Source organism: Pipra filicauda, unplaced genomic scaffold, assembly GCF_003945595.2.
Source record: "Pipra filicauda isolate LSUMZ 115617 unplaced genomic scaffold, ASM394559v2 scaffold50_size3627746_pilon, whole genome shotgun sequence".
Taxonomy (NCBI): domain Eukaryota; kingdom Metazoa; phylum Chordata; class Aves; order Passeriformes; family Pipridae; genus Pipra; species Pipra filicauda.
In genome coordinates this window covers 2,178,803-2,205,229 of record NW_024104654.1, presented here as the reverse complement: position 1 = coordinate 2,205,229, position 26,427 = coordinate 2,178,803, and the positions used below count along the sequence as shown (strand labels likewise).

General features: G+C 39.3%; 1 protein-coding gene across 3 annotated transcripts in view; it reads left to right on the top strand.

Moving 5' to 3' along the window:
- The window catches only part of MTUS2 (microtubule associated scaffold protein 2), a 247,886-nt gene that overhangs the window by 90,178 nt on the left and 131,281 nt on the right, over positions 1 to 26,427 (top strand). For all 3 annotated transcript variants that reach the window (XM_039386853.1, XM_027727135.2, XM_027727133.2), the window contains exon 4: positions 4,956 to 5,162. In XM_039386853.1, the coding sequence (XP_039242787.1) occupies positions 4,956 to 5,162 (207 nt within the window). The remainder of the gene's footprint in view (positions 1 to 4,955; positions 5,163 to 26,427) is intronic.

Below are 26,427 nucleotides of genomic sequence, written 5' to 3'. Positions count from 1 at the left end.
TAATGTATTTCATCATGAATGCTACAATATGTCTACAGCTTTCTCCCAGTAGGAAAGCTTTATTTTCATGTTTATTCTCAGGAATACTTAGGAATTGAACATGTAAATGAGATTTGATGATAGAAAAGGAATTTTGAGATTACTTCCTGAAATGTTGCCTCACTGATACACCAACTGTGTACTTAGTTTATAGGTTTGCAGTCTGGGGTACTTGGATTTGAACTGGCAAGTTTCTTAATTGTTTAAGGAAAGAGATGACAAGGGGAGAATTCACAGGGGAAATTATTCTCTGTCCTTTACTGATCTGCAGAGTTTTCAGTTGGCACTCTGCTTTCTATGAGAGAGCAACCTGACTGTATTTCATAAAGAAAAAATCAAGTGTTTCAAAGACCCACAGACACTTCCTCATGGGTTTTTTTAAGGACATCGTCATCTTACTTGAGACATAGCCATCTGCCACCTCTCAGCTCCCAACAATTACTGTGTCTTCAAAGAACAAACACACATCATATGACAAGGGTTGTCTATATGACTTGTACCAAACTGCCATTCATAAGAACAGTATCTCTAACAATCTGGGTGTAGCAGCAGGCAAATACTACATACCCTACCTCCTCCCAAGTATCATCACTGGCTGGGCACCCACAGCACTTGTGAGCAGCAGCTAAGCAGCAGCTAGGCAGGTGGGATGCAGCTCTGGTGCACGGAGTAGTGTTCTTGTTGCTCTAGGCTTTTGGTGACAAAGGCAGTGAGTGAGATTCAGGCACTGGCAATTCCTGTATTGGAAGTTTCTGAGGGATGCTCCTGCTTTGCACATTATCTGCAAAGCGAACATAGACATTTTCAGTTTGAATGAATTGTGAGATGACAAATTCTTGGGGTGTTGAGAATGTGCTAACCAGCATTGGTTTGCCTGGGAGTTGGGAAGGTACAGAGCAACTTTTTGGAGCTTTTAAATCTGAATAATGAGGACATGAGCATTTGCTACCATATCATTATGGACTGGCCTATCAGAAATTAATTAATATTCAGCAGTGGCAACTGTTTTGCCTTTGGAACTGAATTGTCCCAGGCTTGACAGGGTAGCTGGGACAACCTGCTCACTGCTGTTCAGGTGTAAATTTTTGAAGCCTCAGTTCTTGTTCAGAGAGAAATTGTTATAACAGGGAAACCATAAAGCTAGTGGCAACAGAATAGATTTCTCACTTGTGCAATTTGGTTTTAATGCACAAAGATACCAATGAGGTGGGTTAACTCTGCTTGTATTATCTCTGATTAATGCAGTGACCTTGCAGTTAAGTTTTTTGCCTCAGATTCCCCAATATGAAATGAGAATAGTGATGTTCAGAATATCAGAAAGTGAGAGAAAATGTCATCTAATCATTAAAGTTTTAACAGAAATGCTACTAAAAAAAAAAGGCAAAGCAAAACAAACACAAAAACCCTACCACAAGATAACAAAGGCTTGCCAAGGATCCCTGAATTGTGGAGCTGAAGTCTTGAACCACTACTCTTTTTCATAAGAACATATCTGTGTAATTCCTTTCTTTAATTTTTCATTCATTTCGGCTAAAACATATTTCAGATTTCACAGAGAAGTCACATGAAAATTGCTTCTCAGACGTGCATGAAGATGTAATTCATGTGCGAGGGGGATGCACGAGAAGTGTAGCTCAGACTTTTCTGCAGTCTCCCCAGGCACATCTAGTTTGTGTCAATCAGTCCCTACCTCAAAATGTTTTCATGTTTCAGGTTGGGAACAGCTTGAAGCGTCAAAGAAAATCACTCATGTGCGTACAGACAACAATACTTAATTCTATAATTAGCTTCTGGCAGTGAGACAATTGGAAAGATTTTTTGCCAATTTTTTAACTTATTTTGGCAGATTTTTATTAAAACAAAAGCTGCTCATTAAAATAACTTTTGTTTTGAACTCGCAGACCTTGTTTACAGGAGTACTTCTATACTTTTAAAAAAGAGAAATAAGGAACATCTGTGATAAAACCTGATATTTAGAACAGAAAATACATACAATAGGCTGATGCCTCATGTATTTTAATGAGAAAGAAGACAAAAAATTACTTAGCTCTAAGGATTTGAATGCATCCCTAATGAGGATAATGTCCTGCCCTCAGGTCCTCATGGTACAGAAAAACTGGATTACAAAGAAGAGAAGTGAAAAATAATTTAAGGTTGATGATGAGTTCAAGATTCAAAATGTTGTTAGTTCAGGGAAAATTTGAATTGAAGTCATAAACTAGAAACACACACGAAAGTGTGAGAAAAAAAGCACTGAACCCTCTGCCCAAGTCTGGGAGAATGACTTTGAAGAAAAGGTAAAGATGATGGCTGGGCAACTTGTCATCTAAGACCTTCTGGTTTTAAGGAAATTATTCTTCTTCAGTGACACGCATGGTGCTTGGTGTGTTGTGGACTACAGGCGCTTGTTGCACAGTGGTATAAAGAACAGGCCATATGGGGACTTGTGGTAGGCATCCCTGTGGTTGAGCTGGGGATGTGGGAGTCTCAGGTGAACCTCACTGCCCTAGGGCAAGCACATTTGAAATGCTTTTTGAATAAAGCCATTTCTAACCACTTTACCCCACTGCCTCAGTGGAATTTCCCCTATTTTGTTCCAGGAAATCTGTGATATTTATAGTTTTTTTGCTCTGAAATGGTAAAATCTCTCCCTCCACCTCAATTTTCAGAGATTCTTATGTAGTCTAGGCATGTTGGTGCATTTTTGGAAACCTGTAAAACCCACAAGAGACAGTCCCATACCTTCTCCCTGCTGCCACTGACCTGGGCAGGTTCCTTGCTCCTGCAGCTGCTTGTCGTGAGTACTTGGCTCTACTTCGAAATCTGGATGCTGCCTGAGCATAATCCTGTCACTGATGTGACACATGGAATATTTTGCAGTGGAGAAGGAAGAAGTCTGGCTTGAGGGTATTTTGCAGATAGCCGTAAAACATCTGTAATAGACCACTGTCAAAGCAATGCTGCACAAGCCTGGCAGTAAACTGATGGTGACCATCACTGCTTGTCTCTTCTTGGTACTGATATGCCTGCACTGCCCTTCACCTGGAACCCACAGCTACCTTTGAGCCCATCTTCACACCATCCAAATGAAGCCAGATTCAGGATCAGAGTCCAAAATTGCCTCTATTGGTGCCAGAGAACTGAATGGGGATTTTAGCAGTCTTTTGTTACACACTATAGATACTTGTTATTTTCCTTTGGATTACTCTGCACAGCATGTACTCCTCTCGGCTGGTAAAGGTATCCATCTCCTTGAGTCTTAATAAAGAACTCAGCTTGGGAAAAGTGCATACAAAAATGCATTTTTAAGAGCCTAGAGTACATAAATTGCTTTGTTTGTTGAGCAAGGAGCATTTTTTGATGTCTTTATAGGAATGTGTTTTATAGGATAACAAAACTCTTTTTAGCTTGGTATTACATATATTTCTATTTCAAAAGAAAATGCTAAACAAAAGAAATGTTAAACAAAGCTTAGCATTAGTATTGTGATGAGGTACACAACTATCTTTCGAAATCCCCATAACACTTTTCTGCTCAAAGGACTTAGTCTTGTTTCCTCTAAAGTCTCTGCAAAGTGTAATGCTTCATTAAAATTAATAAGGCTGTGACCTACATAGTTTACAAAAGAATTAAATGCGGTAATAATATGAAGACTATATTCTTACTGTGCAGTTAATTTGTGTTTTTCTTTATACTATGAAAGTTCATTTCTTCCTTTGAAGTATGTGTCAGGCTAGTGTACAAATAGTGTTCACTGAATAAGAATGGGAAAAGGGTGACTTTGTGGCCTTTTCTGGCATAATATGTTGATAGTTTTTAATGATGCCTTGTCTCCTATCCCACTAGTCCTGATGACTGATGACTCAAGCATCAGGTTTTGGAGAATGTTGTTAATGTTTTTTTAAAAAAATATGTTCTCAAATCTAAAAAGAAAAATTCTGTCCAAATTTAGATACAGTTGAGGTCTAGATTCACTTGGTATCCACACCTTCCAATTAAAAACAAACTCTAATCTTTGGTCCCTGGCCTTGAAGACAATCCTGCCATGCTCATGGACCTTTGGCCTGTGAGGACAAAGTGGAACATTTATGATCCTGTGTTGTGGATTTGCCTAGGAAAGTTTGCCTAAGCAAGAGTAGCACAATATGGGTTAGGACAGAAGCTGAAGACAGGTGACCAGTTAGTTTTTACCACAGACAGATATGGTAGCTGAACTACTGTTGTTGCCTAACTTCATGTGCTATAAACTTGCCATTGGCAGTTGTCTGAGACTTGGTTGATGTCACTCACATAGGATGATGGTTTAATGGGGAGAAGTCCTTCAGTGGAAATGGCTGGTGGAATGTTAAAAAAGTACAACTTTATGGGTCACATCCTTGTCCCCAGGCTTGGTGCAAGAAAAGTGAGTTTTCTTTTAGAGAAATTTGAAAGAAAACTTTAAAGAAGTGTTTTCTTTGATGGAAAAAAAAGAAGTCCTGTGTCCTTGAAGAGGACTGTTGGCGGTCTACAATAGTTTCCAAAATTGGACGTTAGGCGTATTGTGTTTGTCTCTGTGTATGAGGTTTTTTTTAATTGGCACATAGCAAATGTAAAATTAGAAAGTGATACAGCATTAAAGAAGATAACATTGAAAGAAATTCTTAGCAGCATTGAACTATATTACTTTGCTGGAAGTTTGAGTTATGCCTCATGGGTACTTGGCACATTTCATATTTTAAAAATTATTGTGACCTGTAATTTTTCCACCAAATGTTTTTTTAGTGCGGCAAAGGATAAGACATCACTGCAGTTTGATCAGCCATTAAACTTGTATTCAGTCTTAATATTGCCTTTATGTAGGTGGGTGTTACAGGAAATGATCAGTATCTCCCAGTTTAGTGTATTAAAAAAAAATTCTTTCTTTTTCCTTCTTTCAGTCGATCTTAAGAAAGGATCATGTCCAAGTGCTGCAAAATCAAATCTTCCCAAGCCCTGCCAGTCTGGACTTCGTCCTCCAGGTTATTCACGGTTGCCAGCAGCAAAGCTGGCTGCATTTGGTTTTGTTAGGAGCTCAAGCGTATCCTCTGTCTCCAGCAACCAGTCAAACGACAGTGCTCAGAGTGATCAAAGCAGGACAACTAACCGTAAGTCCAAAAAGTGCCTTTCTTTCTGGAGGGATATTAAATAGATGTATTTCAGGATTGTCCAGATTGGAGTTTCTGTCTAATGAAATCTGTGCAGTACTCACTAATCTCTTTTGTGCCACTGACTTTGGTTTGCTATCTTGATTTCTGAGTCAGATTTATTTTTAAAAATATTACTAATAATTATTAAATATTAACAAATACTTAGTAAATATTAAATATTTAAAATATTAATAGGTGAATAGGGGCTGACTGTACATCGTATAAAGAAGTGGCTGGTTTCCCTGATACAGAGAAGATCCCATTAAGACTGAACCTGAGGCATTTTTGTATTTTGTTTTTACCTGGAACATCCCTTCTTACAAGATGAAATAGTAAATAAACATAGTAAACTGTGTATGGTAAGTAAATGGCAGCCAATGCAGAGCAGTTTAGGACAAAGATTATCTAAAATAAGCAATATAGTCTTTCTCATCTTCTTTTCTTCTACTTCTTAATAGTCTGTATAATAAACTCAGTTTAGAAAACTGAGCAAATAATATGAGCTAGTGATATGAAAGCGATCAGAACTGATATCATAGCTGTTGTTTCATCTACCAGACTTTGAATGATCCCGTGGCAGAAATGTCATTCCAAATCCTATTTTCTGTAAAGGCTGTTAATTTCATGAAGTACAAAATAATCCCCACTGGATCATGCAGTCCTTTGGAAGAGTGCGCATGCCCTGGGCTCAGAGCATAAAGGGGAATTGAGGAATTTTCATGCCCATTTTTCTTTGAAGACTGGATTGAGCCTGAACTGTATCAATATCAAAGCAAGTGGTATCAGCCTGGGTGGGTTGCAGATGGGGCCGCCAGGTGATATGAAGCAGCAGAGGAGACAAGATGCTGCAGTCTCCTAAATCCTTCAGTGTTTGTATTACTTTGAAATTAATTAAAATAAATACAATGAAAATAGTTTAAAACCCCAAGGATTTTCTCTTTCTCCTTTATATAGGGTGATTGAAATGTCAAAGAGTAATGTGAGTAGGGACTTCTAACTTTTCCAATGCTCCCAAACATGCTTGTATCTTGTTTTACTGTTGCACCGATCATTCATTTCTGTTTATTTCCTAATAAACCTTATTTTTAGAGTACTCAACCTCTTTTACTTTGTGTTTTTACCCTACCTTTATGCCTTTGGAAAGCTTTTCCTTTTATCTGGTGTTGTAATCTTTTAGTCTTTGGTTACCTAAAACCTGTGTTGGGGACAGAATTACCTGATTTCTTATAAGATATAAGCCACATCTCTGCAAGGAATGTTGTTGTCTAGCAATTTGAGGTGTGAATCTGAAAAAAATGACATCTATCCATGAACACAGTAGATGCATACAGCTTATACAGCTGAGAATTCTCTAAAAGGAAAATACTCCAAGGTGTTGAAGTTGAGTCAGTTGATTTCCATTAAAAAAACACTGTGAAAGGAGCATTAATAATCTCAGACATAGAAAGTTACATCTGACTCTTCAGTTCTCTTAAAAAAAGTTGATTTTGTTTATATATTCTGGTGTACTTTTATATTATATTTGTACATTAAGCCCATAAAAACTGAAACCATATTCCAGGCACTGGAAGGATGTGGAAGCATTTGGTTTCAGCTGACTTCATTGAAAATGGTAACTCTCTTTAATGTCGGGATCAGGATGTTGTAACCAATTTGTGCATATTACAAGAAAGGTTTTGATGGATATGAAAATTACCCAAGGGAAGTGTTCTCCTTGTACAAATTCATGTAGAGATGAGCACAGCCTGTCACCTGATGAAAAATAGCACCTATAATTCTGCTCTTTCTGCCAAGTTAGATAACTCATCTAAGCCTTTGTCTATTTCTCTCCACCACCATGTGAGAGCAAGAGAATGAGCCACTCCTGATGGTCTCCTTTGTCACATGGTTCCTGTGACATGCACAGCTGTCCACCCCAGAATTCTTTTATTTGTCTTTAGTTGGACAAGAGTGAGAGAAGGAGAAGGTGCGTTGCCAAGCAGGTGAGGGCGCATCTCATGTTTAGGGTGCCAGCCCTCTGGTAAGTCATCACACAAGATGATACTTAGCATCTCATGCTTACTTTGGATTAAAGGCAACACAACTCTTGTTCATCATTCCTGATAGGGCAGATAAGTAGGAAGAAAAAAATTGTTTCCTTAGTGTTGATTTATTAACTTTCATAGAAAAGTTATCGGTGTGAAACTGTACCATCTTTTTCTATTTATAGTCCATGTGCCAGCAAGAGTTAAATCAGTTGCCCAACACTCAGGGAGCACAAATTAGTTGCTTTCCATTCTACCTCATCTTATTTAACACAGAGCAGCGGTGCACTTCAACATGCACAGAAAGGATGTAGGGAAGAAGTATTGCCTCAGTAATCTTAGCATTTCTTCCCTTCACTGTCAGCTGGAAGAATGATTTTATTTAAATTAAATAAATAGCTGATTCTATAGATACTGCCTGAGATCATGTCTTTGACTAAATCAGGTTTCCTAGAGGGCGGGATAAAGTTTTACTGTTAATTTCCTAGCTCATTAGGGTAGAAAATGCAAAACGATCTAGCTTTAGAAATCTTCAAACATATGTAACACAATTTCCCATTTAAGCAGCATCTCTGTGTGTCAGGGAGACAGAAGTAGTTGATAACATCTTACAAGTGTGCATATATTATAAATAGAGAAGCTGCTATTGTTGTCACTCAAGGGGCTCACCTCAAAATCATGAAGTATTATAAGTTACTAAAAATCCAATGACTGGCTCCTCCACCAGATGTCTTGAGGTACTAGCCCTTCCCAAACACATTTCTTTTCGTAAGTCCTAACCAGTGTCTCTGTCTAGAGAGTAAAACCCTACTTGTTTAGAGTAAAGAGACGTGATGTTTGTGTTGAGGGGAAGTTTGTTAATGGAGCTGCAATGCGGCAGCTTTATTCTTCACCAGATTTCTCCCCTTCCTGTGACCCCTCTAAGAGCAGGAAGCCTGGATGTGCACAGAGCCTGTGCTGTGCTCCTTGGTTGACTTTCTGGCGATACCTCGCATTTTCAGATTTACTCAATTAAATGGATTTTTCAACGGTGGGACTGTGCTCTTTTCCCATGGTAGAACAGGGGACACTGTGTAGCGCTTGCCTGTTTGTCCTCTGGTCTTTCTTGGAGTTCTGTCCCTGGATTGTGGGTGGAAGCCAGATTGCTGTTCATCAATAACATGCCAACTGTGACAGTTGTGCCACCAGCTGCTAATCAGGATCAGTCACAGGCTCTGCTCCTATGAGGTCCTGCTCAATTTTGTGTTGAGGCTGGAGGGAGAGCTCTGGTATCGAAACTGCTCAACATCTCACCAGCTTCTGTGGCAGGGAACTGACCTTCAGGTCAGGGTCGCTAGTCTGTTTTGGCCATTTAAAATCCACTTTTTGATGCCTATATGTGACTTGTGGTTTGCACACAGGGAAGCTAGGGTCTGTGAAGCTCATTCATGGTAATGGTGGCATATAAGACAGCGTCTCACTTTGCTGAAGGAGGTGAGATGTAATGTCAGAAGCCAAAGACCATTTCAGTTCAAAGCTGGGTTCTAGGATGGATCAGGGGAGCTCACCACGGATCACCACTGCTTGTCCTGTCCTGTTCAAAATGAAATGGTTAAAATGGTTCAGGGTGAGCTCTTTGTTCAATATGGAGGACAAGGGCAGTTGTGTTTGAATGAAAGAACTCAGAGAAGTGGAGGTAGTGAGAGCTTGCTGTACCAGAGGAGGTGGGGGTGTGTGGTGTGTCCATCCTTTGTTGCTACAAATGTTCCTCTCTGCTCAGTGTGAAACCTGCAGCTACTCCTGCCGCTTTCACACCTCCCATCCCATGGCTTCCCACATCAGAGCAGCTTTATACCACAGTGCAGCAAGGCCCACGTGATGTCTTCTGCTTGGGCAAAATCAGATGGTCTGACACCTGATGGGCATCTGGGAAACCCCAGGCTGAGGCTCAGCTGCAGGTCCTGCTATCAGCCCTCCCCAGGTTTTTTCTGTGCCTCAGATAGGTTTGCCCACTAGTATTTTTGTTAAAGATTACCCGAAAAATTCAAGTTTACGGTCAGCTCTAGACTACTACTTTGGAGGTTTTCAAAAATGCATGATATTTTAAACCATTATTCTTTATTTAGATGAAAGGGATTTTGTCAAAAACCTTCTTGCTTGTTTTCAGTCTAAGTTGGCTAGAATTGAAAAATTCAGATAGTCCAATCTAAGAGGAGTATGAATGTATTCTGCAAAATATGAGAAAAAATGAATGACTAGAAAGTCATGTTGAGGTCAAAAGCAGCATGATTTGGGAGTGAAAGAATTGTGTAAACATAAAGAAAAACTCCTAAATAGCTAATTTATAACAAAATACTTAACTTTATGTATTTTCCCTTGGAATTTTAAATTCACTATGTTGAAGTCTGCTTCAATAAAATTTGCCTAAGAGATTCATGTCATACACCAAAGGCCCACAGTTGTGGGATGTGGTTCCTAGTATTATCTTGTGATTCTGCAGTGAGGTAATATGATACTCAGACTGTAATTTCTGTTTTACTATTTTGAGGGGCTTGGAGTTCTCTCACTTGCTTGTATCTGCATTTTTAGTGATCAGCTGAATACCCTGCTCATGTAATTAGCTTTATGTACTTCATCAGAATAGACTCTAATGTTTGTAAGTACCACATGGGAAAGAGTTTGTTAAGAACTGTGGAAGAGTTTGATGTGTGGAGAATTTGAAGGACAGATTGTTCAGAATGAGTTAAGGTATGGTAACTGCTATGAGTTTCGGAAATGGAGAAATGTAGGTATAATATCGGGAAATACTTCATAGTCATAAGGTCTACTAGTCTATTAAATAATCTTCCAACTCAAGTGATGCAATCCCTGTTGCTCAAGATTCTTAAAATAGAATAATAACATGGTGTTAGAGGCAACTCTTCTCCAGTGAGGCACTAGACTTAAAGACATAATGCTATTCAATATCTACTCACAGCTCTGAATGCTGAAGTGATTTCTTTTCAGACTGAACAAGAAAATGATAGTGAATATTTCAAAACTTGTTTTAGTATCCCATGACAGCTATTGCTTTGTTAAAAATTATAGAAATATGAAATTGCATGTTTTATGTAAACTTTCATGATCCCTTCTTCAACATATTGAATTTCTCACTGGTTTTTGACCTTGCATTCCCTAGCCTTGCTAAATGTTGAATTTCCATTCTAGTGAGCAAAAATGTCAAAGTGTCAGATTCAGGTGGGTGGAGAATTGAGGAAATTAAAGTAAGAACAGAAGCCTTGAATAGATGCCTAATTGCCTTCAAAATGGGTAGAACATTCAAAATTGTCACATGGTAGATAGGTATACTAAGTGTTCTTAAATACATAAGTATTATGTAAACACAAATACAAAGAATTTGCTACATGAAAATACGTTCCAATCATTTTTTTATGACTGATTTTCTGTTTGGTTTTCTACCTGACAAATTCATTTTTTCCCCCTTTTGATCTTGTTCTGATATTAATATTTTGATGGAAGAATCACTTTATGCCATCATTTCACTCTGAATAGGACTAAAATAGAACAGTATTGAGTGAGGATTCTCAGCTTTGTGGGCGAAGCATCTGGAAAAATGCAGTATGTCATCCAGGAAGAGCAATGGCTAAAAGAAATTTTAGCTGCCTTTCAGACTCTCAGACTTTACTTTTCATACTCTAGTTGTTAAAGGTGGGCAAAAAAACCATTCAAAGAATGACTTGGAGGTGTAGGCACAGAGGTTTCTCTGTGTTTGCAGAGACTGAAACAGCAGTGATGAATTATAAGTTGTCCATTAATTTCAGTGGGTTTTAGCTATGGTGCTTGTGATAGTACTTTAAATGTGATAATATTTTAATAGCTTAGATAATGTTTTTGCTATCTACATTGTTACCTCTTTCCCTGCCCATCAGAACACGCAACAGAGGGAAGCAGTTCCACACTGGGAAGATCTGTACCACACCTTGCAATGATTGAGTACAGACAGGAAGATCAAGCTGGTTTGGAAATGTAGAAGTACTTTTATATGAAGATGCCAACCAGAAATATAAAGGGGTTTCAAATTTGCTGAGCTTAAGTTTGTCCAAACCAAAAAAAAAAAAATCCATGAAACTCTCAAGTCTGCAAAACTCACTCGTTATGAGCAAAGAACTGTTGAAAGAATTTTGCCAAGTTCTCATGACAGCTCAATTCAACAGAGTGCTTAATCATCATGTATGTTATTGTTATAAAGTGCCATATAAAATCTTCATTTTTAGGTGTAAGAAGACTGATCTGGGAGATTCTGTGTCTGTGTTCTAAAATTGTCCTGACTCAGACCTGGCAGCTCCAGTTCCAGTTTTTGGCACTTACTTCTGTCTGACTTTTTAGTAAGTGGCTTAAATTATCCACCTCACTTTCCTGTCCATAAAATGGGGTGGGAGAGTACAAATGTTTGAACAGGTACTGGGTAATAGGGCAAGAAGGAAGAGGCAGATAGCAGCAAATCCTCTTTCCTGGCCCATGTCCACACAGGATTATTTGACTGATTATGAACACCTAATTTAGTTACTGCAACTCTTAGTGTTTAATCTGCAGAGGGTAAAAAGTAGTTCAAACCACTCGCACACCAGGCTGCCAGACACCAGTTTCACTGGAGAAGGTAGTGCATTGCCCCATGATTAAATTATTCCCATTACAGACACCCAAAGTGTGTCCATTCTTTAACTCTGTGGGGAGATGTTCATGAGATGTCAGTCTCGTCTGTGTAGCTACTTTGGCAGCCTGCTTAGATACCCCTAATAATGGGTGGTTTCATCAGCGCCTTCTTTATTTTAAAGGTGTCCAGTGGCTGTTTTTGTGCTGCCATGGTCAATAGGAGATCATGACTACTTTATTTATTGGTGTATAATGAACTTCATTCATTTCTTAGACAGATACAAAGAAATCAGTGAAATAGTTTCTAAAATGTCTGGATCTTTAAATCACATTTTCTAAAATATCTAGTCTTCAGGGATCCTGAAGGGTATCCCATCTGATACGGATGTGAGGGGTCATGAGGAAGAAGAGAGCTGCTTGTGAAGTGTGAATTTTATGGTCTACGGGAAAGCCTCAGTCAGTCCAGAGCCAGTAACAGGGACAAGCACAATATGTATCCTTCTGGGGACACACAGCACTTGGAACAGTGGCATGTAAAATGTCCTTTTGAAAATATGAAGGCAAGCTGCAGACATTTGGAACATGTCTGTCACATCCAAATTAAAACCATTCTGAAGACCAGAAAGCTCACTATAAATTGTCTCCTTTTCCTACTCTAATCTTCCTATTCTATCTGTTGATGGGGGAAATACTCATTTAGAAGTGAACCCTGTGGGTATTCATCGAAATGAATTAATCTTTTAATTTAGCCCAAAGAAAAATTAAGAAGTAAAGCTTTGAAGAAGTGAGAGCTCATCCATTTCTCTTTTTCTTTTTTTTCCTTCTTTTTAAAAATTTTTCTTTCTTCTTTTTTTATTTTTTTTTTTTAAATATCCTTCATTTCCTCCATTCTGGATTAATCTGCTTTCTAATGGAACCATAGTTAAAATCTTCATAGTCTCCTACTAATGAAGTACGACCTTACAAGACTTTTAAGAAAGTTTCTTCTTCACCATGTCCCTCTCATGCATTTCATTTCAGTTTATAAATCAGTATTTTAAAAGGCTGAATTCTGGATGTCTAGCTATGGGGCTCATAGCTGGGGTATTTTTTGACTTCATCTGCAGTTTTTGTGCTTTCTGAAATTCAATCAGATGCATTCAACTCCAGAAAGATACATTTCCAAAAAGCACCACATATTGCTTCTGATTAAATTTTGCATTTTGTATTGTCTATGAGGTTGGAGCTATTGAGCACAATGAGATACTCTGACTTTGAAATCTGTAAGTAAATCAAACAGTTGCCTGACTGAACTAATTACTGTCAATGACAAAATTAATTACAAAATTTTATGATAATAGGCTTTCTTTCAAAGATAGTTTTTCCCCTCTCCCCCAAAAATAAGCATTAATTTAAAGATAAAAGAAGGTTGATATGGTAGTTATGAGACAACTTTGAGTCGCAGTGAGACAAAGAAATACCTTTGTCATAGTTTTGAATTATGTATATTTTAAAAGGATTTTTAAAATTATGTTTTACATTGAGTGATTTCTTCTTAGGGTCAGTGAGGCTGTTAGCTTGTTTTCCTAAACAAGAAGCAAATAAGTTTGAGGTTCAGTGTTTCTTTGATCTCTTTCAAGAAGGACCAAATTTAAAAAGTGAGACTGAGATAATCTCATTTCAATCGTATTATTAATAACTGCTGTCAAAAGTAAAATGTTGTGAATTTGTCACACACACAGTTCAATCCAATTGCCATACTAGCAATAAACAGGACCAAGGTTATAAGTACTGTAAATATTACTGGCAAATCTCATTTAGACCAAAAGATTTCACAAAACAGAGCTGGCCTCTTTATAGTACATGAAAAATCAATAAACAAAATGGTATGCCCTTGCAAAATGAAGTGTGGATAATGAACACAAATAAATGGGGATTTGGGAAAAGCCTGTAAACTGTCCCTTTTGGGAGGGAGAGTGACTGATTAGATGAGAACCATGGTGGATTAGTGCAGGTATGAATTAACAGTGGAGCAAAGGAAGACAAACTTCAAAGATGTTTCTAATCTTTGATCCCATTAGGGATCCTGCAGAAGACTTGTGAATTCTAATTCAGTTGCGGGAGAAGCGTTACAGCCAAAAGAGGAAAAACTTTTTCCATGTAGAGGTTGGGCTGCAATATCACCCATGGCATTTTTTCCATCACACTAATCTAGCCCAAATAGGTTAAAATTGAGGTCATTTATGTAAGTCTTCCAGGTACTCTTGAGAATATCTGCAATAGAAGAAGGAACAGCATCTTTTGCGGCTTTCAGTATTGCCACAAGTCTGTTGAGATCCAAGAAGCTGAAAATTGCAGTTTAAACAGCCTTTCCTTCCAGCTTGCTGCCTGACAGTCTCTAAAGGCCTGGACAAGATTACATGAGGCTGTAAACAGCTCAAAATATTGTGGTTCTTTGTCTTGTGACAGGTGTGAGACCACAGGCTTTCAACTCGGGATTTCCAAAGTTAATTTAAATGCTAGAAGAAAGCTGACTGAGGTCTGAAATAAGTAATACCACCATTGGCAGAAAAATGACAGACTGAGACCCTCCAACCAAGAACACTATGCTGAATAAAATGGAAACAATTGCACAATATTTTCTTTCAGAGTGGGAGATATCAGAAACTGTAGGCTGTTGGCACACCAGACGTAGGGATACTATAATCAGCAGTAGCAAATGTTCAGTCCCTTGGAGCTGAGCTTGAGAAATGGTAGCATGCTTCCCATGTGGCAGCTTTAAGGGTCTACCTGTGGCATTGGTGTGGTTGGAGGAGAAAGCTGCTGCTGTTTGGGTTGAGCTGTGGTTTACAAACAAAGCCTTTGACTCTCTGTTCCTTGTGGCAAGGAGTCAGCTGAGCTGGGCTACATGGTGTAAATCTTTCATTTATGCTCTTCACAGCTTCAAGATCTGCTTGATATGGTTTGATGCAGTCTAAGTTATCACTACTCCCGTAAAAGGCTACACAGTTAGAAATACTTATGCGGAAATGTGAGTGTTTAGGATGAGAGAATAAAGTGCTCTGATTCACATGTGGAAACTGGACCTTGTCAGAATAGCTGGCAGTGTTTCCATAGAAACCTCAACATCTGATTGTGGGTTGGTGAGGTTTATCTCAGAGTAGGGCATATCACTTGCTGTGTGCTGGTTCACCAAGCCATCATAAGGTTACTGTGTTGTTTTAGTGCACACTATTATTGCACTAGACACACTATCTATAATGCTGCTGTTGCCTTTGAGAAAGCATGTAGGATCACTCTTGAGGAGAAAAGACAACGCAGAAAGAAGCGTGCCCTGCAGAATATACCTCCTAAGGAGTCTTTCTGCTGTGCCTTTTGCAACCAGACATGTCTATCTCGTATTGGCCTTTTTAGCCACCAGTGCACCTGCAACAAACGTGGGTAGAGCCCTTCCCAAATCTTCGTTCGCGAAGCCTAGCCATGATTATTGCACTAAAATAGTGTGCTAATAAGGCTATTAGTCATTGAACAGTGTGCATTTCTATGTAAAAAGGTAAAAATTGCTGACAAGAATGCAATGGACATGATGCGTACACTGATCAGCTGGTGGAGTGATGCCAGCAGCAACCACCAGCAACACTAACACAGTGGATATTGGACCCAAAAAGAGGTCAGATCAGTTAGTTCTTGATGTCATAAACCTTTCTCCAGCTGAACATGGCATCAGTCTTCTCTATTTGTTTTCTTTTTTTAAAGCAAGCCTCCCAAAGATGAATTCCATCATAGTCCTTAAGCTATCACAAAGAAAAAAAATAGCTTCTAATTGTCAAAGAAGAATTAGGAGGCACCCTTCTACCTCACCACTAAAAGCAGAGAAGCAATACAGTAAATGGAGGAATGAGTTGTTTCCTACCACTGCTATGCATCTCAGAAATAGTGTACATTTCTGGCACTGTTATGGTGTAGTATTTATATGTAGTCAGTAGTTAACTTCCTTTCTATCACACATTACAGTTAAACTGTGTTCCTGCTAGCCATTCCTTGAAAGGTATGTACAACCTCCAGAGAAACTAAGCAAAACTGAGTGAGGAATTATATGTTTTGAATAAAATGGCGTGTCTTGATCAAATCATCTTATGACCAAACCTGGGAAACTCTTGTATACCTTCCCCTGCTGCTAAACTCTGTGGAACAGCGGCAGCCTAGAGCTCAGTCTATGCTCTGAAATGTGCGGTATGATTTTTTTTTGTTAGATGAAAGAATTAAAAATTCCCCACTTTTAACCCTATTTTTCTCCTAAAAAAATTATATATATATATACATATAATTTATTTGGTACTTTCTATAAACTCTTCTACTCAGTTCTTACCACATATCACCAGACTATTTAAGAATTAACATTACTTTTGTAATCTGAGGAAAGGGGATTTCCCAATGAATGTTATTACAGTACTTTTATTTAAACTGAAGAGCTATTTTTAGATGCTTGGATGTGTCCTGGGATAAAACATTCTTTCTCTGACACGTTCTAATGTTGACTAAATGTATTATGTACTGCATCTAGGTATCTAAGGAATTTTAATTGTCTCAGAGGTACACAATAGCTTTTTAGAATTAGGATATTTATCACTTGTCACAGCTTGTAAATTTAGATACAGAACAGGCCTGTACACTGTCAAGCTGTGTGGGAAAGTAAGAAGAGTAAGAGATAGCGTCATGGTCTCTGTATGCCTTCCAAACAATACTTCTAAACTATTCCAAACAAATGTTCTAAAAATGTCTAAGATGTAGTTTAAAGACATGTAGTTTAAAAAAGCTTAAACCTGAAAGTAAGAAACAAGAAAATGTAAAAGAAAAAAGCTGATCCTAAGAAACTGTCTCTTGTACGCACAAGTCAGCCCCACTCCTTTGGCAAAGTGATGGTTGCTCTAAGAGATGTACTGAATTATGCATGGCTTACCAACAGTCGATCAGTGGAGCTCAGTTATGATGGCTTCGGGGAATGTGTGCACTCCTGAACTGTCATCTATCTACCTATTGTGCAAATCAAAAGTATCTGCAGATAGAAAATTCAGATTAATTGAAGAAAGCCCCTAAGCAGCTTGCTAAGTGATAGAAGCTTCCTATCAGCCACAGTCAGGAGATTAAAATGTGGACCGTCAGAGTGAACAATTTGCAACTAGGATTTATTTGGTATTCCCCACTTTAGATCATGCCAGCTATCACGTTAAAAAAAATCCCAACTAGTAAAACTAGTCTAAAACATCAAAGATTGGTACATTTGAAAACACATCGGATTTTTCATGTAGCCCACATTTTGAAAACCATGTAATTTTTTATTTTGTTTTTTGGTTTTAATTGAGTTGGATAGAGGGGAAATCTTTCTCTAAGTGGTATCTTAGTAGCTGTCATAGAATCAGCCAGAGTGGCACGAAGCATTTTGGCAGGGGTGAAACAAAAGCAGCAAGATCATGCCCAGCCCTCGTGTGGGGGAGGACAAAACATCGCAGGTCCTTGGCCCATGGGAGGACAATCTTGACATGACATAAGCCATGCTGCAATAGAGGGTAACTGCCTCTTGTATGTATTTGCACACCTCTGATTTGGGCAACAGAGGTTCAGTCACTATTGATGAAAGTGCTGGTTTCCTAAGTACTATTATTGTTTACATGTGACAAACATTTCTGTATTAAAGGAATGGTTAGCAACTACCTTCATTTCTTAATGATTCTCATATCCTGACACCTGCCTGCACAGTCTCTCCATTCACATTTTCTCTGTGATCATCAATAGTGATCCTCTTATCTGCAGTCATTCATTTATGACTTCTCCTCTTCCCATGTGGCCAGATATTTGGAGTAATCATCCTGCTAAAATACACCGTATTCCTTATTTTAACAGCTTTTAAAACTTGGTCATTCTGTTAGTATCTGATTCCAACATGCCGGTGCACTGTCTCTGTTCTGCTGTTTTCTCTCACGCCTTTAGACAAGAATTCCCTCTCTTATTGGTGCTGCCCATCACTTACATGGCACCACGCACATTCCCCGTGATGCACGTGATTTGCAAGACTGGTACTAAGTAAGAATTGTGATAAATTTGCCTCCACTACAGCAGACGCAAAGCTTCACCCTGCTCTTTTGCAGCTTGAAATGAAATGTATATATAATTAGCTTTGATAATGCTTCCAGGAGACTACTACAGGCTTGCTTGAAAGTTTACCTCACTGCATAGGTATTTTGGAGGGAAGTTTCTGGGGAAGGAAGGTCCACTGGAGTTTTTAGATGTTTTTCACTGGGTGGATTGTAAAGAAGTTGGTTTTTTTGCCAGACTTGGCTATCTGAATTTTTTGCAGCTTCCATCTCCATTGCAGGGTCCTCCCACTGCTTAATGTAATGCCCTGGTCACTTGGAGCCAGGCTAGGTGGGGCTGGCATCTCACATTGGCAGCGAGGGCTGAACGTACAGATTGTGGTGGATAATGTGCTCAGTTAAATTAGCCCAGCGGTGCCTGAGCGTGCATCAATTCTGCCCATGGCTAACAAGATGCTGATGCCACCGATGCGCTGCCTCTGCCTGTGGTTGTGGGAGTGAGGAGCTGTGCTTGCCTGCTGCTGGTATCTTCTGACGCTTCATCTTGCGCAGCTGCTGCGCTCTGAAGTTAGGGTCCTGCTGCAAACAGAGCACAGCTGGGGACTGAACGCTCTCAACTTTCTCGATCCCTGTCCTTGGCTTGGTATTGGACCTGGTGATTTTAATACAAATGTGTCTCAAGAGTGAGAGATGAGATGTAGAAGCCTAGTGTAGTAAAATAAACTAGGCCAGTGCAGCACTTAGTGTGTTTTATGTCCCCCAATATGTAGTGTATATTCCTGTGTATCAACTGATATGCTGCTGATACAGCATTTTGGTTATGATCAGAATAAAAGCATTTAAATTTAACTTCTCTTTAGCATTATCTTGCAGACCTAAATAAGCCACAGTTGACACTGGACTTCCATTTCATTCTAAATTCTGCTTAGCAGATTTCTAACTATTCAATTCTGGCAACATTTTAGCAAAGATACAGTAACAAATCACCTTATATGAATTACTGTTCATCCGGTAAGGGCTGAGTGGCTTTAGGTTTTATACTTTCCTTCCATTTTTACAGTATTGTGCTGGAGATAAAGCAGTTTTTCTGGTATTGAGTTAAAGGAAATGGATAAAGGGTATAAAAAGTTGAAGAGCAATCTGCAAGCACTGAGAGATGGGAAGGGATGGTTTAGCTGGAGGTGGCCCTGGCACCCACCCTGCATCAGGAGTCCTAAACTGTCCATGAACTATGGTGGTTTGCAGCACAAGGTTTCAAGACAAATTCTCCAAGATCTCAGAGTGATCCATAGGAATTAAGCAGTACAAGTACAGTGAGTAATTAGGGGTTAAAAATCACTGGCACTTCTCCTAACTTGAGTAGTTGTTTTCATTGGCTTCATGGGGTCTAGTCAGTGCCATATATCTTGGAAGGAGAGGTCTCCAGCAGACTATGCTGTGGCACCCGCTGGGAATCCATATCATTCAGGGGACTCAGGAACAAGGTGTTTCCACTGTGACTGCTAGTGGGAACTCCAAGAATAGCAGATAATAAACAACCTACATTTGCAAATACCTCACTTTTGTTTAAAAAGACAAACCCAATACATTATTAGCCACTTGAAGGTTAATCTATTTACAGCTGCATAAAGAGCTTCAGTTAGCTGGAATATGAAGAGCTTTTCCCCATGGTGGTGTTAGTTCCAGTTCCACTGATTCCGTAGAAATTGCCCTGCGCTTTACTGCTCGCTGAAGGGATGGAATATGGTGACAGATTTCAGCATTGCTGTGTTGCATGATATGGCTAGACTGAGAAACCCTTATTTTCGCTGGACAAATCTGTTCAGTCAATTTTTTTTGTCTCTAAGTGAAATTTAATACATTGATACTTCTAAAGAAATTTCTACTGAAAAATGTTGGTAAATAATAATTGGTTTTCTTTCACAAAACTGTTAGGGGGTGACAAGTGTTGTTATCACTGTCTTGTGGAAAGAGGTGAGGAACATCTGTATGTGCCATATTCTTCACATGAGCCATCTTGGAGCATATTGGAAGGTTTATGTGGGGTATTTGAAGCCCAGGTGCCTCCATCTCTCTAAACCTGCTCTGTCCCAGGATAGGTGGTCTGAGAGACCCAGAGATGAGCTTTCTGGGAGCACAACATGGAAAATGACCACCAGCTGTGGGAACAATGTGCTGGAAGAGATGTTTTTCCTAAACCACATCAGGGGGAGCATGATAATGCTTCAAGACCATGTTTGAAGTATTCTGACACAAATGTCGCATTTAGTCACATGTTCTGATCTCCAGTGGAACAAAGCTCTGCTTCCTTGGGGAAAGTTTTAGAACCATTTATGCTTTTATGTGATGCAGTGATGTCCCCTCCAGACTTTCTGAGCTGAAAGAGAACTTCCATGGGCATTTCAGCAGAGAAGTAGATGTAGTCCTTCATCCCTGTAAAGCTGGCTTTGGCATTTATCATATCAAAGTATTCAAATTTATGAAGCAGTTTCTTGGAGCTCAGTTAGTCCCATTGGTGACTTTTTTACAGAACCAGCAGGCGAGCTGCCTCTCTGTTAACATTACATAGGGAAAAGAGAGAACTGTGTCATGTGAGCTGCAGGGAAATTAGAACAAGCTAATCAAAGAACAGCAAAGAGAGAAGTTAGACATTAAAGGCACTTTCATATAGACCACAAAACGTGGAACTAGAAATATGGTCCTAATGTGTATTATACTCTAGTGCACAATTAAAAGTATAGCCAGAATGCAGCAAGAAAAGACCATATTTGATAACAGATACTTTTCCCATTAAGAAATGGTAATGTATGTAAGGCATTTCACAAAGCTTTCTTAGGCAGATCAGAGACATAGGATCACTGAAAACAGGGCAGCTTGGCAAGAAGTCCTTGCTCTTTAAGAACGATCAGCTGTACTTGCATGATTTGTGGCAGATTTTTCTCTACTGTTGTTTCTCACATGTTTAAAGGATGGACCTTGACTATGAAGCTTGTTCCTTTTTTACTTTCTGAAAATAATTCATGATGTCTAGCCTATGTTTCTCTTGCAAGAGCTTATACCTGTTTCTCTTGTTCTATCTGCAGAGGATGCAGATAATTGTTTCTGCCCAAATCAGAAGTGGAGAATTGTTTCTGCCTAATACATATTTGAAGACTGTTGTCATGTCTCATCTCATTTCTCTTCTGTAGAAATGATTTAATCCAAGTGCTTCAGCTTTTCCCCATGTCATACTTTCAAAGACCTCTGATAATCTTCTATTCCTTATCTTTGGACTTCTACTTTGTCTGAGTGTGGTTCCCAGACATGGACTAGATATATAAAGCTAATATAAATCCCAATTTGTAAAACTTTTAATAATGGAAGTTAATCACCGATCCCCTATGTAGACAGGAAAATTAAACTTTTCAGTGTTGACATGACTTTCCCAAGGATACCCCTCAGAGAATGGGCAGAGCCAGGAAGATGACCCAAGATCACTTGTTTCCCTTGGCAAATGTACCACCTGCAAGCCTTTAATTGGTAAAATGTAACATGTGGAATCACTAGCCTGCCTCCAGGAAGTGATCCGTATTCTTGCAAAGTGTGAGAAATGCTTTTTGTATTTATGTGCTGACTGCTCTTGGTACGACGTTAACCCATCTGAACTCCTACAGGCTCCAGTCTCTCATAGGTTGAAGGCATGACACTTTAAAATGTGCTTTGTCCTCTTCCCTGTCACCTTCAAAACTTTCCATAAATGAAGATGGGCACCCAAGTTTAAGTTCTATTCAGAGTAATTCTGTTTGTGCCTTTTAGTGATGAATTAGTGAAGAAAATCAGATCATTTTAAAAAAGAATAGCTGGTATACTCTGCTTTCTTCAACTAAGTTCACCTTACTAAACCAATAAAGTAAAACTACAGCTAGCTCTGAAATGAGGCTGTAGGAGTTGCCCAGCATGAGCTGCAGTTGCAGCAAATATATTTATCCTTAACTAATGTACAGTATTGAGTACATTGAAATGTTCAGCTGTCTCCTTAGCTATATGATTGCTGAAACACAGCGCAGCTCAGCCACATTGAGTAAACACATGCTTACTTATCTATCTGGTTTAAAAATACTATAATCATTATTCAGTTGATCTATACATCTTATCTTTGCAATTGCTTGGGCATGTTTACTTTTTTGTTGATTTTGGGGGTGTCGGGGTTTGTTTTGGTTTGGTTTTGTGTGTTTTGATTGTTTTTAATAAGAGTACATTCATTAATTTTCTCCTCTGCTCTATTGCAATAGTTTATCTGTAATTTAGGATACAGGAACTTTGTTACCACTGGAAATCAATGTACTAATTTGATACCAGCAATTACTTAACCTAACCAAAGCCAGAGGGACCCCAGTGCAAGAAAGGGTGTACTAATACAGCTTTATGAACATGCAGCACTCACACCAGCACACTGCTGATTAGAAAACACAGGAGACATTTCTTCAAAGGATTCCGAATAAAGCCTTTGGACCCGTTTCCACTTGTGGATTTTTTTTTCATTGTCCTAAATACATTTGTTAGACTACCTCATTTTGAACAGCAGCTGAAACTACATTAGGGAAAGATTTTGTATGTGCTTAATCCATCACTGAAAACAATTGAGAGTTATATATATATATTTGAGCTGATAAATATCTCAGCATTTAAAATCCTTCCGAATCCTTAGATGGTGCTACTTAATCTCTTAAACATGCACTTATAATGACTTAAGAGTCCACACACTAGAGATCCAGTGACCCAGTTGTTCTCTGCAATGCCGTGTGCGGGAGGTGATTTGGATTTTATTAATCCAAGTAATTTTTGAACCCTGTAAACATACTCAGGACTTTTCAAGTGCTAATGAGTATTGCTTTCAAGCTAAGCAAATGGTGCTCTCCAGCCAGAAGCTCTGCGACGGGTACACAGCCCTGTGTTGCACACTGCAGCGGTGAGCTCTGCCCTTAAAAGATCTTTTAATGTAGTGTAGTTACTAGGAAATGTGTGTGCTGAAACTTTCAGTGACATCAGATACTGTGTCAAGGAAATAGACTGGAGATTGCCTGAAAGTTTTGAACTCAAATAATAGTTTTTTTAAATGTAAATCTTCTCTATAGTATAGAAGAAAATAAATGTTTTTCCTTTCTTTGAAGTACAGTGGTGATCTTAAACTGCATTTCAGGGTACTTGCCATTCTGAGTGCTTTGTTGGTAACACTAGCTACAACCCCTTTGTATGACCCCTTACCTATGAATTATTTCTGTTCCAGGAAAAAATTATTAAATATGAAATAATATAAGGCCTAGTAATTACCTCTCCTGAAGGAATATAGGTGTATTTACTGATATGAACACCATCATAAACAATCATCATAAACCCCACTGTATCAAGCTGTTAAAAGCAATTTGTTACTGGTAATACTATATATATATTTATCAGCGGCTTTCAATATTTTAATGTCTAGCCTCTAAACTGTCAAGTTAAATGTTCCTTCTCTGTGTTTCAAATGGTACCCTTGGTAGTTAAAATGAAAGAACACAATAAAAAAAAGAGCTGAACTTACTGTTTGGTTTTATTTACAACAGTCCAGGAATATGGATTGATTAATTGCCATCTAAACATTTTAATATCAAACATCCTGTCAGGGAATTTCCGAGAGGTGGCTTTCACAGCAGCCCTGCACACCTGCAGCAGCACTGTAAGGGTTTCTGTTCGTCCTAAAACCCATTGCTTTTGCTTAAAAAGCTGTTCCATTTTTTACACCATTACCCCATTTACCTACTCCATGCACACTATGAGACCCAACGTGTCACTCTCCCCTGTCCTTGGGTCCTCTTAGCACTGATGCTAGCATGCCAAGCAAGCATCCCAAGCTGCTGCTGCAGGAGATGAAAGGAGCAGCCTTGGCAGTACTGTGATACTGGTTGCCTAAACAGCTGGAGGACCACCGGCTTTAGGAGGTGATAGGCATCTCGGGCTCACCTCATCAGCCCGTCCTCATCAGCAGGTGGAAGGTGGTCCTTTCTAAAAGCTGCATAACAGGTGACAGCTGCTAATTATAATATACTGAAAACTTTGCATGGTGAACAAGAACGATTTCTAGAGAAGAAAAATGTTTTTTTTTCCAGGTCCTCACTGCAGCTGATCATGCTAGACTGGGTCATGGCACTGCAGGTAGACCTAGGAAAGCCTGCCTTGGTCTGTGCTTGCCTATTGTGAGCTGCTGTAGGGTACAGCTGTATTAAGGGTACAGCTGTATTAAGGATACAGCTGTATTAAGGGTACACCTGCCCTGAATATTGCCTTCAGGTACCTTCTTCTCTGAAGATGCATCCCATCATCCTTCTCCTATCCCACTGCAACTATGTCACTTGAGCTTCTTCTTTAACTACAGGTAAGACCAGCAGTCCTCGCTGTCATGTAACACTTGCACCCTCTGGAGCTGAAAGCCTTCTCAGAGCGCGCTGAGTCACCTTCCATAGCACAAGAGTCAGGCTTTGTCATTCAGACTTAAGTGTATTTCTTTTGTCAAGGGCAAATAAACCTGCTCTCTTCTCACATAAGCAGGCTTTGGCAGTGAATAAGCTCTTTAAGCTAGTTTGCAAATAACTACACTATAGGATAGAGAATCCTTGTGGAGAAAAAAGGGGAGTGGAACTGTGAGTGTATTTACTTACAGATAAATGATCACTTTTTCTAATTCAGAAACCACAGGTAGAGCAGGATACTCTGTATTAATTGGACCAGCTCAATTTGCTCATGGGCTTTTGTTCTCTCAGAGAAAGTCATCTTCCAAAACCCTCTGAAGTCAGTCAAGGTGTGGTCAGAATAAATGCAAGTGCAGCCCCTCCCCTTTCAAGAGCCCTGGAGAGTTTGCTCCAGCATAAGGGGCAATAAAAATCTCCATATTACATCTTGACCTCTAAAGCAGCTGAAATATAAACAGGGCTTCCGTGCCACAAAGCTCTGTCCTTAAAAGTTCCATAAACAAAAATCAGGACTGTGAACCTATGGTGCCTCAGAGGTCTGCCTATGAGTGCCAGGGACAGGATGCTACTCATGCACTGGATGAAACATTGCCATGTCAGAGGCATTAAAATGACATGTTTATCCTATAAAATGAACTTGAAAGGTTCAGCTCTCACAGCCACCTGCTCAGGTCTGCCTAAGTATTGTCTGAGAAAGCCTGGTTGGGAAAGAACTTGTTTGGATAGGGCAGCCTTGACTGAGGGACAGTTTATTATCCTCTGGGAATAAATACCCTTTCATTGTGGAAGATTTTGCAGGGCTTCTTTTTGTCAAAAGAAATATTCCTATCACAAATGAGATAGATGAGCTGCATTGAACACATAATGAAGGATAGTGCCTGTGTGAGTGCACAAGGAAAATGCGGGGAGCTGGGGATTCAGACACTTGTGATTCCATAGATGAATCTCATCTCAGGGATTCAGAAATTGAGGAGATATCCAGACTCTGGTACTTACAATGCTCCCCAGGTGTGAGCTACTCACTGCTCTAGCAACACAAGACCTCTCTCAGTATGGTCAGAGAAGCCTGCAGAACTACATGCTTCCTCCTGAAGTCGCTGCTGATTTTAGGCCTCCCAGCTGCCCTCGCCTCCCAGGGCACTGACAGTGTGGCAGTCTACAGGGCCATGTTACACATGCCATGGGTCCATGCACAAGAAACCCAGGGAAGCCACGTCAGTCTGCCCCATTCCTGCCTTCCAGCTCTATGATACAACAGGTAGGATTTCCCATCCCTTGTGCCTAGGGTTTCACGTCTGTTTTTAAGTGACGATTGTGAAATCTTTGCAAGGATCATCTGAAAAACGAAGTGCATCCAAAATAGTGTGTGTCTGAGAAATGCTTGATTTCCTGAGAGTGGTCTCTGGCTGGCTTGGAACAGAAAGAAATAATTTTTGCCCGGCGAATTGTCTCTGTAATTTGAAGGTTTTGATTCCTTTTTTCTTTTATCTTGTACAAAGAAAGCAAGTGAGCAGTACGGGTATATTTACTGAACTGTTAGTCTATATTGACTCAGCTCTGATCCATTCATTCCCTAAATTCTGATGCCATGTCTTATCTTTAAAGACGAACTATGGACATTGGTTGCATTTGATCTGCCTGCTTACCACTCTGCCCCTGTTAACTTTCTGTTTGTCATCATGGATGATGCATAGTTCTCTCCAAAATTTGTCCCTCATTTTTAGCTGTGTGTGCTTTAAGGCTGAATCTATTATTTCTTGTGCTACATGGCACATCAGAGATACAGCTATTCTTGTTATGGAAACAGTCACTGCCACCAAGTGAAGATTAATGGAAGATTATTTCTGTGAATATCAAGAGTTCCTGGAATATGGTATTTTCCATGTTAATATATTAAAAAACTGGATCACAATACTGCCACCCCCAACTCTGCTATTTTTTTGCTTGTAGTAGCAGTGTCCTGCACTTCTGTACCTGTACATGATGTATGCCACTTAACCAATTCTTCATG